The 19054-nt window shown below is 37.6% G+C and overlaps 1 protein-coding gene across 1 annotated transcript; it reads right to left on the reverse strand.

The window, feature by feature from the left end:
• Window positions 1-3411: 3411 nt before the first annotated feature.
• Window positions 3412-4359, reverse strand: Or9i2 (olfactory receptor family 9 subfamily I member 2). The gene has a single exon (NM_001000262.1). The coding sequence runs from the start codon at window positions 4357-4359 to the stop codon at window positions 3412-3414; it is 948 nt and encodes a 315-aa protein (NP_001000262.1).
• Between the last annotated feature and the right edge of the window lie 14695 nt (window positions 4360-19054).

Raw genomic sequence — 19054 nt, forward strand, 5'->3', positions numbered from 1 at the left:
ACTGTCCCTGAACTCAAGCAGTATTACAGAGCAATAGTGATAAAAACTGCATGGTATTGGTACAGAGAGAGACAGATAGACCAGTGGAATAGAAATGAAGACCCAGAAATGAACCCACACACCTATGGTCACTTGATTTTTGGCAAAGGAGCCAAAACCATCCAATGGAAAAAAGATAGCATTTTCAGCAAATGGTGGTGGTTTAACTGGAGGTCAACATGTAGAAGAATGCATATCGATCCATGCTTATCACCCTGTACAAAGCTTAAGTCCAAGTGGATCAAGGACCTCCACATCAAACCAGACACACTCAAACTAATAGAAGAAAAAGTGGGGAAGCATCTCGAACACATGGGCACTGGAGAAAATTTCTTGAACTAAACACCAATGGCTTATGCTCTAAGATCAAAAATCGACAGATGGGATCTCATAAAACTACAAAGCTTCTGTAAGGCAACAGACACTGTTGTTAGGACAAATGGCAACCAAAAGATTGAGAAAAAATATTTACCAACTGTAAAACTGATAGATGATAGAGGGCTTATATCCAAAATATACAAAGAACTCAAGAAGTTAGACTGCATGGAGACAAATAACCCTATTAAAACTGAGGTTCAGAGCTAAACAAAGAATTCACACCTGAGGAATATCAAATGGCTGAGAAACACCTAAAGAAATGTTCAACATCTTTAGTCATCAGAGAAATGCAAATCAAAATAGCCCTGAGATTCAACTCACACCAGTCAGAATGGCTAAGGTCAAAAACTCCAGTGACAGCAGATGCTGGCGAGTATGTGGAGAAAGAGGAACACTCCTCCATTGTTGGTGGGATTGCAGTCTGGTACAACCATTCATTCTGAAAATCAGTCTGGAAGTTCCTCAGAATGTTGGACATTGCACTACCGAGGACACAGCTATACCTCTCTTGGACATTGACCCAAAAGATGCTCCAACATATATGAAAGACACTTGCTCCACTATGTTCATAGCAGCCTTATTTATAATAGTCAGAATCTGGAAAGAACCCAGATGCCCTTCAACAGAGGAATGGATACAGAAAATGTGGTACATCTACACAATGGAATACTACTCCGCTATCAAAAACAATGCCTTCATGAAATTCATAAGATAATGGATGGAGGTAGAAAATATCATCCTGAGCGAGGTAACCCAATCACAGAAAAACACACATGGCATGCACTCATTGATAAGTGGATATTAGCCCAAATGGTTGAATTACCCTAGATGCACAGAACACATGAAACCCAGAAAGATGACCAAAATGTGGATGCTTGACTCCTTCTTTAATAGGGGAACAATAATACCTTTAGGAGAGACTTGGGAGGCAAAGCTCAGAACAGAGACTGAAGGAACACCCATCCAGAGCCCGCCCCACATGTGGCCCATAGATATACAGCAACCAAACTAGGTAAGATGGATGAAGTAAAGAAGTGCAGGCTGACAGGAACTGGATGTATATCTCCCCTGAGAGACAAAGCCAGAATAAGGCAAATACATAGGCAAATGCCAGCAGCAAACCACTAAACTGAGAACAGGACCCCTGTTGAAGTTATCAGAGAAAGGACTGAAAGAGCTAATGGGGCTTAAGACCCCATATGAACAACAATGCCAACCAACCAGAGCTTCCAGAGACTAAGCCACTACCCAAAGACTATACATGGACTGACCCTGGGCTCCAACTGCATTGGTAGCGATGAATATCCTAGTAAGGGCACCAGTGGAAGGGGAAGCTCTTGTTCCTGCCAAGGCTGGACCCCTGTGAACGGGATTCTTGGGGGGAGGGTGGTAATGTGGGGAGGAAGGGGTATGGGAACACTCATATAAAAGGGAATGTGAGGGGTTAGGCCAATGTTGGCCTGGAAACTGGGAAAGGGAATAACATTTGAAATGTAAATAAGAAATACTCAATTTAATAAAGACAGAAAAAATTAAAAAAAAGAATTAACTGTTTCCAATATTAATCTAAATTATTACTTCTTCCTTTTATCATGTTATATCTTGAATATATCCACTCTTGGATATATTCTATATATTCTATATATTCTATCTGGATAACTTCCATCCAGGCTTCTTTTTTTAAGCTACTTATATTTTGGTCTGAAAATTACCTAACTTGTTTATGAGTGGATGTACACTTTTTGCTCACTGCTAATATCTGTTTCACTATCCATAAGCAACATTTATCTTAATCACATAAAAAAAACATGTTATTATTTCTCATTTTTCTGGGTCCAAAAGCTGAGTTTTATATAAAACAGTAAAGTAGCTAAGACTCAGCAATATCCAGAATATAAATAGATAAATAAATAAATAAATCTTTCATTTTAGAATATATTTCTCTATATAAAAGTCCTTGACATTGATTGACACTTTTTCGAAATTTGCTTAGGATCTGAACTTTTCATCAGAGAAGTCAGAAATTTTTCCTTTTAATGCCCAATAGGCAGGGCCACAAGTCGAAGGACTGGGTTGCCAACTCACAGTCAGAAATTTCTGGCCCAGAATTGTTCCTATCTAAAAGAACTACAGGGACATAAATGAAGAAGAGACTAAATGAAAGGTGGCCCAACTTGGGATCTATCTTATGGGGAGTGGAAGAGCGCTTTAGGCATGACACTATTTCTGATGCTATGGTGTGCTTACAGATAGAGACCTAACATGGCTGTCCTCTGAGAGGCCCTACCAACAGCTGACTTAGACAGATGCAGATAATTACATTCAACCATTGGACTGAAGTTGGAGAAACTTATGATTGAATTAGGGAAAGGATTGAAGAAGCCAAAGGGGAGGGTGAATGCATAGAAAGACCTGCAGTCTCAACTAACTTGCACACATGAGAGATCCCAGAGACTGAGCCACCAACCAGGCAGAATACATGAATTGGGCCAAGACCCTGGGTGGACAACCAGCAGTGGGGAGTTAAGACATAAGCTGGAATGTAAATAAATGAGATAAGTTCTTTTTTAAATCTGAAAAAATTATTATCTTTATTTTTGATTATGTAATCATGTGGGTTCTATGTGAGAGAGGAGATGGACATAGATAGACAATGCAGAAGCCAGAAGGTTCCCATGAATCTGGAGCTACAAGTAACAGTCTAGTATGGATGCTGGTAACTGGATTTGAGTCCTCTTCACAATCAGGATATAATCTCAACCTTCTCTACATACTTACTCTTCTGTAATCCTTCTCTACATCCTCAATAAAAATGCAATTGTATGAGGAAATGATACAAAACATTTGTTGCTCAAAATCGTGCAGCTAATAAAGTTCTGGAAGCCAAACTTACAGTTTCTGCTTCAATATATCCATGCAATTCTGAGAGCAAAGTCATATATTAAGAGGATAAAGCAAAGGCCCAATAGATAGAAACTTCTGGACTGATGAAGCTTAAGTCTTACTTTCTTGAAAAGCCTTAATTCTTTTCAAAGCTTTCTTCAGCGCCTCCTTCACTTCCTTGTTCCTCAGGCTATAGATCATGGGGTTCAGCATAGGGATAACCACCGTGTAGAATACAGACACAATCTTGTCTTCCCAGAGGGATTTGCCCATGTTACCTTTCAAGTACATGAACATTAGTGTTCCAAAAAAAAGAGCCACTGCAATCATGTGAGATGCACAAGTAGAGAAGGTCTTGGCTTTGGCGCCTGCTGTACGAATCTTCAGAATAGCCCAGATAATGAATAGGTAAGATACAAGAATCACTGAAACGCTAGTTATGATGACCAAAAAAGCCAAAAGGAAAATCACCTGTTCTCGTAACTTGGTCTCACTACAGGCAAGCTTCAGCAGGGGTGGGAGGTCACAAAAAAAGAAATCAACCTGGTTAGATTTACAGAAGGAAATGGAAAAAGTACACCCAGTTCGGACCACAGTATTTACCATTGCACCAGAGTATGCTGCAGCAATCAGCCCCAGGCGAGTCTGTGGTGTCATGGCCATGGCATAAAGGAGGGGATTACATACAGCTACATAACGGTCATAGGCCATTACAGCCAAAAGGAAACACTCAGTACTAGCATACAAGGTGAAAAAGAAGAACTGAGTGGCACAGCGCTCATAAGTGATGACCATCTTATTATTCCCCAAGGTCTCCAGCAGCTGGGGCACAATAACAGATGAATAGCAAATGTCTAGAAAGGACAAATGGCTGAGGAAGAAGTACATAGGTGTGTGGAGCTGAGGATCACTCTGAATTAGCATGATCATGCCCAGGTTTCCAACAATAGTGATGAGATAAAAGGCCAAAAACATGAAGAAGAGACCCAACTGTATCTCAGCCTGAAGCTGGAATCCCATCAGAATAAATTCTGTCAACCTGGTGCCATTGTCTGCCATAAAGCCAAGGTCACCTGGGGAAATAAAATAAGAGTAATAATAAGATATTTCTGTAGCATGACTACAACCTTCTTGGTTCTCAGTAACGAGCTTTATTTGCAAAACACTTTTCAACTTTCACAAGCTTGGTTTCACTTCAATTAAAAATCCTGTTTAGCACAAAATGTTTTGTTAATCCCACTTTTGACTAAAGAATGACGAAGAGATAAAGTGATTGAGCCACCCCACAAGGCCTCTTAATTAGGAAACAGGTAAATTCAGATCTAGTGCTAAGTTTCTCAGGGACTTTCAAACCTCTGCAGATCCACTACTGGGGCTGGCTTCATATGCAGTCAGAAGAAGGTTTCACAGAAGCAATATTAGAATAATATATTTAAAATCTTTTCAGACTTTGAACAAGTCCATTAATCTTTCTGGACATTGTGCTTCTCTTTCTTTACTAAGATTTCAACACCACAGTCAACGTACTAAATAAAAACATCAAATAATAGGAGGTGCCAACTTAGACATCTCTCATCACCAATTGTAAACCCCATGCTGATAATAGGTTGCATCTTGAGTTGTTGAACAAAAAGACCAAATGAAAAGCCCCAGACAAGTCAGATTATTCTCAAGGAAATTGATTTCTTTTCTCAAATTGGCATTAGGATCCTATTGCTGAAGATAACACCTTCTCAACCCATTGAACACAGTGAAGGCTAGCTGGTGCCTTCCTAAAAGGAACCAGTGTTCATGATATACGAAAGAACTCTGCATGCTATCAGAGGAGAAGGTAAACACCAACTCAGATAAAAACCCTTTGATCTACAATAGTGGCTTGCCTATAAAATGCATTGTTACAATAAAAGAACAAAAGTTCTGGGAGTTATCAACCACTACATGATTGGATATTATACTCACTCCATGAAAAGTGAACCATACCTGATACTTCTCAGATGGTCAAAAACCTAAAATCAGGTAGGCTATGGATGTCAGGGAAACCAAATACTATACTTCTGCTAAAGGAATATAGCAATAAAATTACCCCTAACAATATTCTACTGTAGATCACAACACAATAGAACAATGCCTTGCTCAGTCAACATCAAATAAACTTCCTTCTTCATTAGATAGGAATAAATTCAGAGACTGAACAGTACACAGAGATTGGGAGATCTTGTAAAATTCAGACCTACATGGAATGTCTCTATCAAATATCTCCCCTCAAAGATCTGAGACCTCTCAAGAATAGGAGGCAGAAAGATTTTAAGAGCCAGTGGGTACAAAAGACAAAAAAGGGGGCCTTTTAGACACAAGAAGACTGATGCACATGTGAACTCAAACAGATAATGACAGTGTTCACAGGACTAAGCCACATGGTTTCAGCACAGAGAAGGGAAAGTAGTTACAACTATCTATCTCTAACCAGACCCAATATCCAATAAAGAATACCTTACAAAGGAAAACAGTTCCCTCAAAAAGTATCTCACTGGGTTTATAAAACAGTCCTACATGCCAGATCATTATCAATCATGGAGATGCATGAATCAACCAATTCAACACCAGTATACTAAACTCATTTAGAGACAGAGATGGCATCATAAATTATAATTCTAACAAAGATGGGGTTCTCTCTGGACATCAGGGCATACCTCGCTCTGTGACTTTCTATAATTATCATTTTGGGCACTGAAACACTGGAATGTGGACAAAAAACACCATTTACTTGTGCTCTCAGTATAAGGGAAATAAAATGTAAATTTTAGAGAGCTCTAATGTAGGTTTAGATAAATAATAAAATAAAACTTTGACGATTAGCAAAAGGCAACTTAGTGATGGAATAATGGTGTCAGGTCGTTCATTCCCCAAATATGGAATACCTGGTAATATGAAAGTCTTATTTCCTTCTTGTATTCTTAGGGCATAATCTTATGTTTATCTTTTCATAATCGGTAACTTGCTGTGTTCTCAGGAGTTTGTGAAGGTCCAGAGAGGTGCCTCAGCAGTTATAAGCTTGTACTGCTCTTGCAGAAGACCCCAGTTCAGTGCCCAGCACACTTGACAAGCAGTTCAAAGCATCATGAAAGTATACCTTCAAGATTCCTAACAATTTCTATATCCTTGGAGGAAAGCTGCACAAATATACACAGACATACATATTTTAATTAAATATTTACACTTTATAAAATCTCTATACTCAAGGGGAAATAATTTATTCTTGAAGCTCCATTGTCCAGCCAACACTTCTCCTGATATGACCAGGCCTACAGTACCAGGAACATCCAGCTTAGACCCTTCCCCACCAACATCGACCTGACTATACATGAAAATGACCATAGCTTCCAGTTTTGATCTGCATCTGGAGCTAACCTGGTGCCACAGGTCTCTGAACCTAAATCCCACTTGGAAAGAGCATGTCTCCCAGGAGTGCTGACATACAGTCTTACAGGAAGGTCAGGTCACTGTGAGAGACAGCAAGACTAGCCAAGACCATAGAAAACCACTTGGCAAGAAGCGAGTGCAAGAAACTAAGCAACAGAAACCAAGGCCACTTGGCATCTTCAGAACCCAGTTCTCCCACAACAGCAAGTCCTGGATACCCCAACACACCAGAAAATCAAGATTCTGACTTAAAATCACATCTCAGGATGTTAGAGGACTTTAAGAGGACATAAACAGCTCCCTTAAATAAATACAGGACAACATGGGCAAACAGGTAGAATCCCTTAAAGAGGAAACACAAAAATCTCTTAAAGAACTTCAGGCAAATACAAACAAACAGTTGAAGGATTAAACAAAACCATCTAGATTCTAAAAATGGAAATAAAAACAATAAAGTAATCACAAAGGCAGACAACCCTGGAGATAGAAAAACTAGAAAAAATATCAAGAGCCATAGATCAAGCAACATCAACAAAATATGAGAGATAGAAGAAAGAATCTCAGGTGCAGAGGATAACATAGAAAACATCAACACAACTGTCCAAGATAATGTAAAACACAAAAGGCTCCTAAACCAAAACATCCAGGAATCCAGGAAACAATGAGATAGTCAAACCTAAGGATAATAGGTACAGAAAAGAGTAAAGACTCCCAACTTAAAGGGCAGTAAATATCTTCACCAAAATTATAGAAGAAAACTTCCCTATCCTAAAGAAAGAGATGCCTATAAGCATACAAGAGGCTTACAGAACTCCAAATGGATTGGACAAGAAAAGAAATTCTGACTGTCACATAATAGTCAAAACACCAAATGAACTAAACAAAGAAAGAATATTAAAAGAAATAAGGGAACAAAGTCAAGGGAACAAGAACATATAAAGGCAGACCTATCAGAATTACACCAGACTTCTCAACAAAGAATATGAAAGCTAGAAGATCCTGGGCAGATGTCATAACAGACCCTACGAATACAAATGCCAGCCTAGGTTACAATATACAGAAAAAAATCTCAATTAATATAGATGAAGAAACCAAGATTTTCCATGACAAAGCCAAATTTATCCAATATCTTTTCACTAACCCAGCTCTACAAAGGATAATAGATGGAAAACTCCAACAGGAGGGAAACTATACCCTAGAAAAAGCAAGAAAGTAATCTTCTTGCAACAAACCCAAAAGAAGAGAGCCACACAAACATAATTCCACATTATACAAAACAACAAAAATAATAGAAAGCAACAATCATTGGTAACTAACATATCTCAATATTACTGGACTTAATTTCCCAATAAAAAGACATAGACTAACAGACCATACACTTAAATTGGACCCAGCATTTTGCTGCACGCCGGAAATACACCTTAGTGACTAAGACAGACACTTTCTCAGAGTAAAAGGATGGGAAAATATTTCTGAGCAAATGTTCAAAAGAAATGGAGTAGCCATTCTAATATTCAATAAAATCAACTTTCAACCAAAAGTTTGACAAAAAAAGATAAGGCAGAGCACTTCATACTTGTCAAAGGAAAAATGCACCAAGATGAACTCTCAATTCTGAATATCTATGCTCAAAATGCAAGGTCATCCACACTCATAAAAGAAATTTTACTAAAATTCAAAGCATACATTGTACCTCAAATAATAATAGTGAGTGACTTCAACACACCACTCTGATCAATGGACAGATCATGGAAACAAAAACTAAACAGAGACACAGAGAAAATAACAGAAGTCATGAACCGAATAGATTTAACAGATATCTATAGAATATTTCATCATGACAAAAGGGAACATACCATCTTCTCCACACCTCATGGTACTTTCCTCAAAATTGACCAAATAATCACTCACAAAACAGGCCTCAACAAATATAAGAACATAGAAATAATCCCATGCAACCTAACAGATCACCGAGGAATAAGGCTGGTCCTCAATAACAATAAAAACAACAAAAAGCCCACAGACACATGGAAGTTGAAGAACGGTCTACTTAATGATAACTTGGTCAAGGAAGAAATAAATAAAGACATTTAATACATTTTAGAAATTAATGATAACAAAGGCACTACATACACAAAATTATGGGACACAATAAAAACAGTGTTAAGAGGAAAACTCATCGCTCTGAGTGCCTCCAAAAAGAAACTGGAGAGAGAATTCACTAACAGCTTGACAGCACACCTGAAAGCTCTAGAACAATAAAAGCAAATACACCCAAGAAGAGTAGAACACAGGAAATAATCAAACTCTGGGCTTAAACCAACCAAGTAGTAACAAAAAGAAATATACAAAGAGTTAACAAAACCAATAGCTATTTTTTTAAGAAAATCAACAAGATAGATAGACTCTTAGGTAAACTGAGGGCACAGAGCAAATGCCTAAATGAAAAAAATCAGAAATGAAAAGGGAGACATAACAACAGAAATTGAGGAAATCCAAAATATCATTAGATCCTACTATACTAGGAAAGATCCTACTATACAATAAAACCCTATACTGAACAAAACCAAAACAGGAAGTCTGGATGATATGGACAATTTTCTAGACAGATATCAGTTAAATTTAAATCAGGATCAGAAAAAACATCTAAATAGTTCTATAACTCCTAAAGAAATAAAAGCCCCCTAACCAAAAAGGGACCAGGACCAGATGGGTTTAGTGCAGAAGTATATCAGAACTTCATAGAACACTTAATATCAATACTATCCAAGCAATTTTACAAAATAGAAACAGCAGGAACACTACCCAATTAGTTCTTTGAAGCCAAAATTACATTTTACCTAAACCACACAAATACCCAACTAAGAAAGAGAACTTCAAACCAATTCCCCTTATGAATATCAATGCCAAAATGCTCAATAAGTTTCTCACAAACCCAATCCAAGAACACATCAAAATGATCAGTCATCATGATCAAGTAGGCTTCATCCCAGGAATAGAGGGATGGCTCAATAAATGTAGATCCATCAATGTAATCCACCATATAAACAAACACACACCAAAAAAAAAAACTACATTATCATCTCATTAGATGCTATGAAAGCATTTGACAAAATTCAACCCCCCATCATGATAAAATACTTGGAAAGATCAGGAATTCAAGGCCCATACCTAAACATAGTTAAAGCAATATACAGCAAACCAGTAGCCAACATCAAACTAAATGGACAGATACTTAAAGCAATCTCACTAAAATCAGGGACTATACATGGCTGCTCACTCTCTCCCTACTTACTCAATAGTAGTTGACATTCTACACAGAGCAATCAGACAACAAAAAGAGGTCAAAAGGATACAAATTGGAAAGGAAGAAGTTAAAATATCACTATTTGTAAATGAGATTATAGTATGCTTAGGTGACCCCAAAAATTCCACCAGAGAACTCTACTCAAAGAATAAACAGGCTAAGAATGAAATTGGGGATATCACATCCCTTACAATAGTCACAAATAATATAAAATGCCTTGGGATGACTCTAACCAAGCAAGTGAAAGATCTGTATGGCAAGAACTTCAAGTCTCTTTAGAAAGAGATTAAAGAAGATCTCAGAAGATGGAAAGATCTTCCATGATCATGGATTGGCAAGCTTAATATAGTAAAATGGCCATCTTGCTGAAAGCAATCTACAGATTCAATGCAATCCCCATCAAAATCCCAAGTAAGCTCATCACAGAGTTTGAAAGAGCAATTTGCAAACTCATTTGCAAAAGCAAAAATCCCAGGATAGCCAAAACTATCCTCAACAATAAAAGAACTTCTGGGGAAATCACCGTCCCTAACCTCCAACTGTGTTACAGAGCAATACTGACAAAAAAAAATTGTGTGGTATTAGTACAGAGACAGGCAGGTATGTCAATGGAATAAAATCAAAGGCCCAGAAATGACCTACTCACCTATACTCACTTGTTCTTTGACAAAGGAGCTAAAACCAGCCAGTGGGAAAAAAGAGAGCATTTTCAACAAACGGTTCTGGTTCAACTGGTGGAAATCATGTAGAAGAATGAAAATGAATCCATTCTTATGGCTTTGTATAAATACCAAGTCCAACTGGATCTTGGACCTCCACATAAAACCAGATACACTAAAACTAATAGAAGAGAAAGTGGGGAAGAGCCTCAAACACATGGGCACAGAGGAAAGTTTCCTGAACAGAACACCAATGGATTATGCTCTAAAACCAAGAACCTACAAATGGATCTCATAAAACTGCAAAGCTTCTGTAGGTCAAAGGACACTGTCAATAGGACAAAATGGAAACCAATAGATTGGGAAAAATCTTTACCAATACTACATCTGATACAGGGCTAGTATCCAAAATATTCAAAGAACTCCAGAATTTAGACTCCAGGGAATCAAATAACCCTTTTAAAAATTGGGTCCAGAGCTGAACAAAGTATTCTCAACTGCGGAATATCAAATGGCTGAAAAGTACCTAAAGAAATATTCAACATCCTTAATCATCAGGGAAATGCAAATCAAAACAACCTTGAGATTCTACATCACACCAGTCAAAACAGCTAAGATAAAAATCTCAGGTGACAGCAGATGCTTGCAAGGAGGTGGAGAAAGGGGAACACTCCTTCATTGTTGGTGGTATTGCAAGCTGGTACAACCACTCTGGAAATCATTCTGGCAGTTCCTCAGAAAATTGGACATGGTACTACCTGAGGACTCAGCTATACCACTCCTGGGCATATACCTGAAAAATGTTCCACCATGCAACAAGGACACATGCTCCACTGTGTTCACAGTAGCCTTATTTATAATAAGCAGAAGCTGGAAGGAACCCAGATGTCCTTCAACAGAGGAATGGATACAGAAATTGTGATACAGTTATACAATGGAATACTACTCATCTATTAAAAACAATGACTAAATGAAATTCTTAGACAAATGGATGGAACTTGAAAATGTCATCCTGGGGAGGTAACCCAATCAAAAAAAATCATATATGGTGTGTACTCACTGATAAGCAGATATTATGCCAAAAGCTTGGAATAACCAAAATTCCATTCACAAACCATATGAAGCTCAAGAAGAAGGAAGACCAAACTATGGATGCTTTAGACCTTCTCTGAATGGGAAACAAAAACATTCACAGGAGGAAATATGGAGACAATGTGTGGATCAGAGACTTACGGAAAGGCCATCTATAGACTGCCCTACTAGGGGGATCCATCCCATATACAAACATCAAACTCAGAAAATATTGTGGATGCTAATAAGTGCATGCTGACAGGAACCTGATATAGCAGTCTCCTGAGAGGCTTTGCCAGAGATTGACAAATACAGAGGTGGATGCTTGCAGTCAACCATTGTACTGAGAATGGCACCCCCAGTGGAAGAGTTAGGAAAAGGATTGAAGTAGGTGAAAAGGTATGGAACCCATAAGAAGAACAACAATATCAACTAACCAGACCTTCCAGAGATCCCAGGGAATAAACCACCATCACAAGAGAACAAATGAATGGAACTATGGCTCCATCCACATGTGTAGCTTAATGGCCTTGTTGAGCATCAAGAGGAGGAGAGCCTTTGGTCCTGCCAAGGCTCAATACCCCAGTGTAGAGGATTGTCAGGGTGTGGAAGTGGGAGAAAATAGGTAGTTGGGTGAGGGCACATCCTCATAGAAGTGGGGTGGGAGGATAGGTTAGTGGGTTTCTGGAGGGGAAACTGGAAAAGAGGATAACATGTAAAACATAAATAAAAAAAAACTAATCCAATAACAAAAAGAAAAAAGAGTAAAGAAGCTGACCATAAATCTAAACCTATAAAGATGAAATATGACTTTAAAGAGGAAATTGATAATTCTCTTAAAGAAATACACAAAAATAAAATTAAGTATGTGAATGAAATGCATAAAAATGATCAAGGCCTAAAAATGAAAATAAAAGCAATAAAACAAAACCCACATACTGAAGGAATCAAGGAAACTGAAAATCTACGGAAGATAACAAGCATATAAGCATCGTCAAGAAAATATAAGAGATGGAAGAGAGAATCTCAGGCATAAAAGATACAATAGAAGAAATTGATATTTCAATCAATAATTACTGGATCAGGGAGGAAATCAAGAAAGAAATGGAAGAGTTTTAGAATTAAAAAAAAATTAAGACACAACACATTCAAACTTATGGAGCCAGTGTTAGAGGAAAGTTCATAGCACTAAGGGCCTTTGTAAGGAAATGGAAGATATCTCATACTAGCAATTTAACAGCATACATGAAAGCTCTAAAACAAAGAGAAGCAAACCTACATCAAGTGACTAAATGTCAGAAAAGAGTCAAATGTGGGTTGAGAATGATAAATTAGAAACAAAGAGAATACAAAGAATCAACAAAACCAAAAGCTGCTTCTTTGAGAAAATCCATAAGATAGACAAAATCCTCAGCTAAACAAAAAGGCAAAGAGACAGCATTCCAATTAACAAAATCAGAAAGAAAAGAAAGACAAAACAACACACACTGAGGAAAAAATCCAAAGTATCATTAGTTACTACTTCAAAATCTGTACTCCACAAAGTGTAAAATGGAATGGAATGTATCATTTTCTAGTTAGATACCATTTTGCAATGTTAAGATCAGAAAAAGCATTTAGATAGTTCTATAACCACTATGGATATAGAAGCAGTCATTAAAAATCTTCTAATCAGAAAAATTCCAATTCCAGATGGTTTAAGCCCAGAATTCTAACAGACTTTAGAGGAAGAACTAATACCAACATCGCTCAAATTGTTTCACAAATAAAAGTAGAAGATTGCTAAACCCGTTCTGTGAAGCCACAGTTACCCCAAAACCAAAACCGCACAGAGGCTCAACACAAAAGTGAATTTCAGACCAGTTTCCTTATGAACATCATTGCAAATAAACTCAATAAAATACTCTCAAACTGAATTCAAGAACACAATAAAATGTCATCCACTTTGACAAAGAAAGCTTCACTAAAGTGATGCAGGAACGGTCTAATATATGAAAACTCCACCAACACAATTCACCTTGTAAACAAACTGAAAGAAAAACCTACATGATCGTGCCATTAGATACTAAAAAATCATTTCAGGAGATCCAAAACCCCTTCTTGTAAAGGATTTGAAGAGATTAGGGGTTCAAGATGGATATCTAAAAATAATAAGAGCATTACACAGCAAACCAATAGCCAACATCAAATTAAATCGAAAGAAACTTAAAGCAATGCTACTAAAATCAAAGACAAGGCTACCCAAACTCTTTTTGTTTATTTAACTAGTGTATGAAGTTGTATCTAGACAACTAAAGGAGATCAAGGGTATACAAATTGGAAAGGAAGAAGTCAAAGTATCACTATTCACAAATGATATGATATTATACATAAATGACCCCTAAAATTCTACCAGAGAACTCCTACACCTTAAAAACACCTTAAGCAAAGTGACTAGATATAAAATTTACTAAAAATAAAAAGTAAACTTCTTTTATACAAATGATTGTCAGACTAAGAACAAAATTAGGAAAACAACACCTTTCATAGTGGCCACAAATAATAGAAGCTATCTTTGTGTAACTCTAATCAAGCACATAAAAAAACCTGTATGACAAAAATGTCAAGAGTCTAAACAAAGAAACTGAACAAGATATCAGAAAATGGAAAGATCTCCAATGCTCCTTGATCAATAATATTAAAATAGTAAAAATTGCCACCTTACTAAAAGCAATCTAAAGATTCATTGCAATTCCCTTCAAAATTCTAATAAAATTCTTTACAAACGTTGGAAGAGCAATTCTCTGTTTCCTATGGAAAAACAAAAAACCAGGAGTAGCTAAAACACTTCTGTAAAATAAAATAAATGCTCACAATATCACACTGTACTACAAAGTAATAGTGATTTAAAAAAACTTGCATTCTGTTAGTATAAGAACAGAGAAATTGATCAATGGAATAGAATTGAAGACACAGATATAAACCCATATACCTATGGACACTCGATATTTGACAAAGAACCTAAAAAAAACTAACAATGGAAAAATGACAGCATCTTCAGCAAATGGTGCTTGTCTAACTCAATATCTTCACGTAGAAGAATGCAAATAGATCCATGTCTATCGGCCCTGCACAAAACTCAAGATAAAGTGGACTATAAATCTCAACATAAAACTAGACACATTAAGTGTAATAAGAAAAGAAATTGGGAAACCATCTCGAACACATCAGTAAAGGAAACAAATTCCTGAATGGAACATCAATATCTTAGTCTCTAAGTTCAACAACTAATAAATGTGACCTCATGAAGCTGACAAGCTTTGCAAGGATAAGAACATCATCAGTAGGACAAAATGGTAGATTACAGAATGGGAAAAGGTATTACCTCTACAGTGACAGAGAGCTAGTATTCACAATATGTAAAGAACTGAATCAACTGGGCATCACCAAATTAAAAATTCCAGTTGAAAAAAAATGGTCTACAGAGTTAAAAAGAAAATTCTCAACAAAGGAATCTCTGATGACTGAGAAGGACTTAAAGAAATGTTCAATCCATTCTGATGAATATAAAAAGGAAGCACAGAGTTATTTGAATTGCCTTTCCATAATGCAGCAACTTTTCACTGGAAACAACAGAAGTAAGACCAATATTGTATCAGAGAACCAGAATTCTTTGAAATTCTATCACACTTTCTCAAATCCCAGCCAGTTCCTTCGATTCCCTGAATGTCAGTTTTGTGTATTATAATACAGTCTGAATACTATCCAATCCATAGGAATCTTCTGAGGATGAAATAACAAAAACAAAAAAGAGATCCCTCCCTTTTCCAAACCATAAATTATTCACATTCCCTTATTTTAGACTATTGAATACCTATTATCTCACCAGATCCTCATACAGCACACTTTAGGAGGAAGAGAATAAGACAAAAGATCTCACCCGATATGCATATGAGCTATGAGAACTAGGAAGAAAAAGCCAGAAGTTCTGAGAGACTAACCTCAGAGACTATTCCCCAAATGCCAAATAGATACGCATGTACTGTCAGAAGTAGCAGGGAGATGTGAAATTTTGAGATCGTGTATATCTTTTTCACTATACAAACATATAAGTCATGGGTAGTAGCAAATTACATTTGAACATATGCTGAGCTCAAATTTCTCTCCCATTTTGCCTCTGTATCCTATTCACCTGCCCCATCTGGTCACATTATATGTGCATTAGAATGTTGAAACACAAAAGAGCTTCTGAGGGTGTTGTTCCACCTTCCTGCCTTCAGACGGTGAAGTACATTACCACCTCTCCTGAGGTTTTGTGATGAAGATTATCTTGTCCAGATACAATCAACCAATGGGAATGTCTGGAAGAACCATACTCCAGGTCTCTTGCAGCCCAAGACATTTTTCAACTGCTTAGCTGTGACACTTTTCAGAGTTGTAGAAGAGTGCCTCTTATCCCAGGGCTATCAACATCCCTACTATGCAGAAAATGGAAGAAGCAGATAATTTCATTCTGTAAGGGGTGGTAGTAAAATAGATTAGAGTGGTGGTGTGAATTTCTACAAATGGCAAGCCAAGTTATGAAATGGGCATCAGCCCCCCTTGGTTCTGCCTTCTGAATCTTTGCTCTCTTTCCTCCTTAGAGTCTCTGTCAAAGCCAACTTTTCCTTAGAGCTTCTGTTAAAGCCAGCACCTATATGACCAATTACTAGAAGGCCCATCTCGTTCTCTATACCTTGGTGTCCAAGTTAAACTCAGAGAGTAGTTTCATGAATTTCAATGATGTGAAATTTGCCTTGCACTCAGACTACAAACTCTAAACTGAAAACAACCTTTTTTCACTAGGCACACTCATAAAACCCCAACAATTCAAAGACAGAAAAATTATTCTCAAAAGAAAGGCTTTATTTTGCAACCTATCTAAAGCCTCTACTTCTCTTTTTAACATTGAGGCCATCATACTAAGTTGTTCCAAATACTCTTAAACTCTACAAGTTTCTCAGCCATTTGACAAAAATCTCAAAACAGCCGTCCACCTTTCTGAATAATTTCACCATTTGTTCTCAGATCTTCTAATACAAAAAAAATAATAACAAAAAGCTGATATAAGAATAGTTATCAGCAATCAATGAGGGCCAAAGACAATAAATACCAGGCATATTGTGAGAAGATCATGTTTAGTTTTGACACTGCTTTAAAAAGGAACAAAATGAAAAGCCTATTTTAGATGAAATGAAAGCAAGACTCAGGTTGTCTAGTACATTTGAAACCTGGGATACAATTACTCTCTCTGAACAACTATAACCAGACTCACCTTCATCAAAACCAAATGTCCCTACCAAATACAGAAGGCTCTGTGAATTTGGAAAGAATCTGGTATCTAACTGGGACTTTGAGGAGAAATAGGTATCTTTGGCATCTGCTGCCCCAGCATAACACAAGCACTTGCTAATAGCTGTGGGACCTCTACCCTATCTTAACCTGGACCCTTCATTCCAGCAAGGCAATTAGAAGACTGAGGCAAGGGGATTGCCCTGAGTAGAGTTTCTAATCAGGCCCTAAGCTCCTAATTAGGATTCTCTCAGCTCTCAGAAAAAAGACACCAGAAAAGTACCCCTACATTATCAATTTTAATTCTTCTCCAGCCAAACTTTATCCTATTCTCAATCCTCACCAGGATTTATACTCATTTTGAGGAAGAAGGAGATTCTTCTGTGCTTTGTTTTCTGAAGACTTCTTGGCAATCTAAAGTGACTTACTCTGGCTATATATATATATATATATATATATATATATATATATATATTATGGTGTTTGGGAAAAACATTATGTAGATATATCTTAAGTCCATCTGATGTTATTGTCAATGAGTTCTGAAAGTCCTGTTTGTCTTTCATCCATATTACTTGTCCATTGGAGAAAGTTGTTGAAATCACCTATTATTGATGAATTGATATTAGTCCGCACCTTTAAATCAGGTAGTATCATTTTTTAAATTGTGAAATCTAGAATTGAATACATAAATGGTTAAATTAGTAATAATAACTTGGTTACCACCTAGAAGAGTGAAGTGTCTCTTTTTTTTTTTTATATTAACTTGAGTATTTCTTATATACATTTCGAGTGTTATTCCCTTTCCCGGTTTCCGGGCAAACATCCCCCTCTCCCCTCCCCTTCCTTATGGGTGTTCCCCTCCCAACCATCCCCCCATTGCCGCCCTCCCCCAATAGACTAGTTCACTGGGGGTTCAGTCTTAGCAGGACCCAGGGCTTCCCCTTCCACTGGTGCTCTTACTAGGATATTCATTGCTACCTATGGGGTCAGAGTCCAGGGTCAGTCCATGTATAGTCTTTAGGTAGTGGCTTAGTCCCTGGAAGCTCTGGTTGCTTGGCATTGTTGTACTTTTGGGGTCTCGAGCCCCTTCAAGCTCTTCCAGTTCTTTCTCTGATTCCTTCAATAGGGGACCTATTCTCAGTTCAGTGGTTTGCTGCTGGCATTCGCCTCTGTATTTGCTGTATTCTGGCTGTGTCTCTCAGGAGCGATCTACATCCGGCTCCTGTCGGTCTGCACTTCTTTGCTTCATCCATCTTGTCTAATTGGGTGGCTGTATATGTATGGGCCACATGTGGGGCAGGCTCTGAATGGGTGTTCCTTCAGTCTCTGTTTTAATCTTTGCCTCTCTATTCCCTGCCAAGGGTATTCTTTTTCCTCATTTAAAGAAGGAGTGAAGCATTCACATTTTGATCATCCGTCTTGAGTTTCGTTTGTTCTAGGGATCTAGGGTAATTCAAGCATTTGAGCTAATAGCCACGTATCAATGAGTGCATACCATGTATGTCTTTCTGTGATTGGGTTAGCTCACTCAGGATGATATTTTCCAGTTCCAACCATTTGCCTACGAATTTCATAAACTCGTTGTTTTTGATAGCTGAGTAATATTCCATTGTGTAGATGTACCACATTTTCTGTATCCATTCCTCTGTTGAAGGGCATCTGGGTTCTTTCCATTTTCTGGCTATTATAAATAAGGCTGCGATGAACATAGTGGAGCACGTGTCTCTTTTATATGTTGAGGCATCTTTTGGGTATATGCCCAAGAGAGGTATAGCTGGATCCTCAGGCAGTTCAATGTCCAATTTTCTGAGGAACCTCCAGACTGATTTCCAGAATGGTTTTACCAGTCTGCAATCCCACCAACAATGGAGGAGTGTTCCTCTTTCTCCACATCCTCGCCAGCATCTGCTGTCACCTGAGTTTTTGATCTTAGCCATTCTCACTGGTGTGAGGTGAAATCTCAGGGTTGTTTTGATTTGCATTT

The sequence above is a fragment of the Rattus norvegicus genome, chromosome 1, assembly GCF_021556685.1.
Source record: "Rattus norvegicus strain SHRSP/BbbUtx chromosome 1, alternate assembly SHRSP_T2T, whole genome shotgun sequence".
Classification (NCBI taxonomy): Eukaryota; Metazoa; Chordata; class Mammalia; order Rodentia; family Muridae; genus Rattus; species Rattus norvegicus.

Coding starts and splice junctions, on each gene's coding strand:
- Or9i2 (NM_001000262.1), bottom strand. CDS start 4,359: ATGGCAGACAATGGCACCAGGTTGACAGAATTTATTCTGATGGGATTC.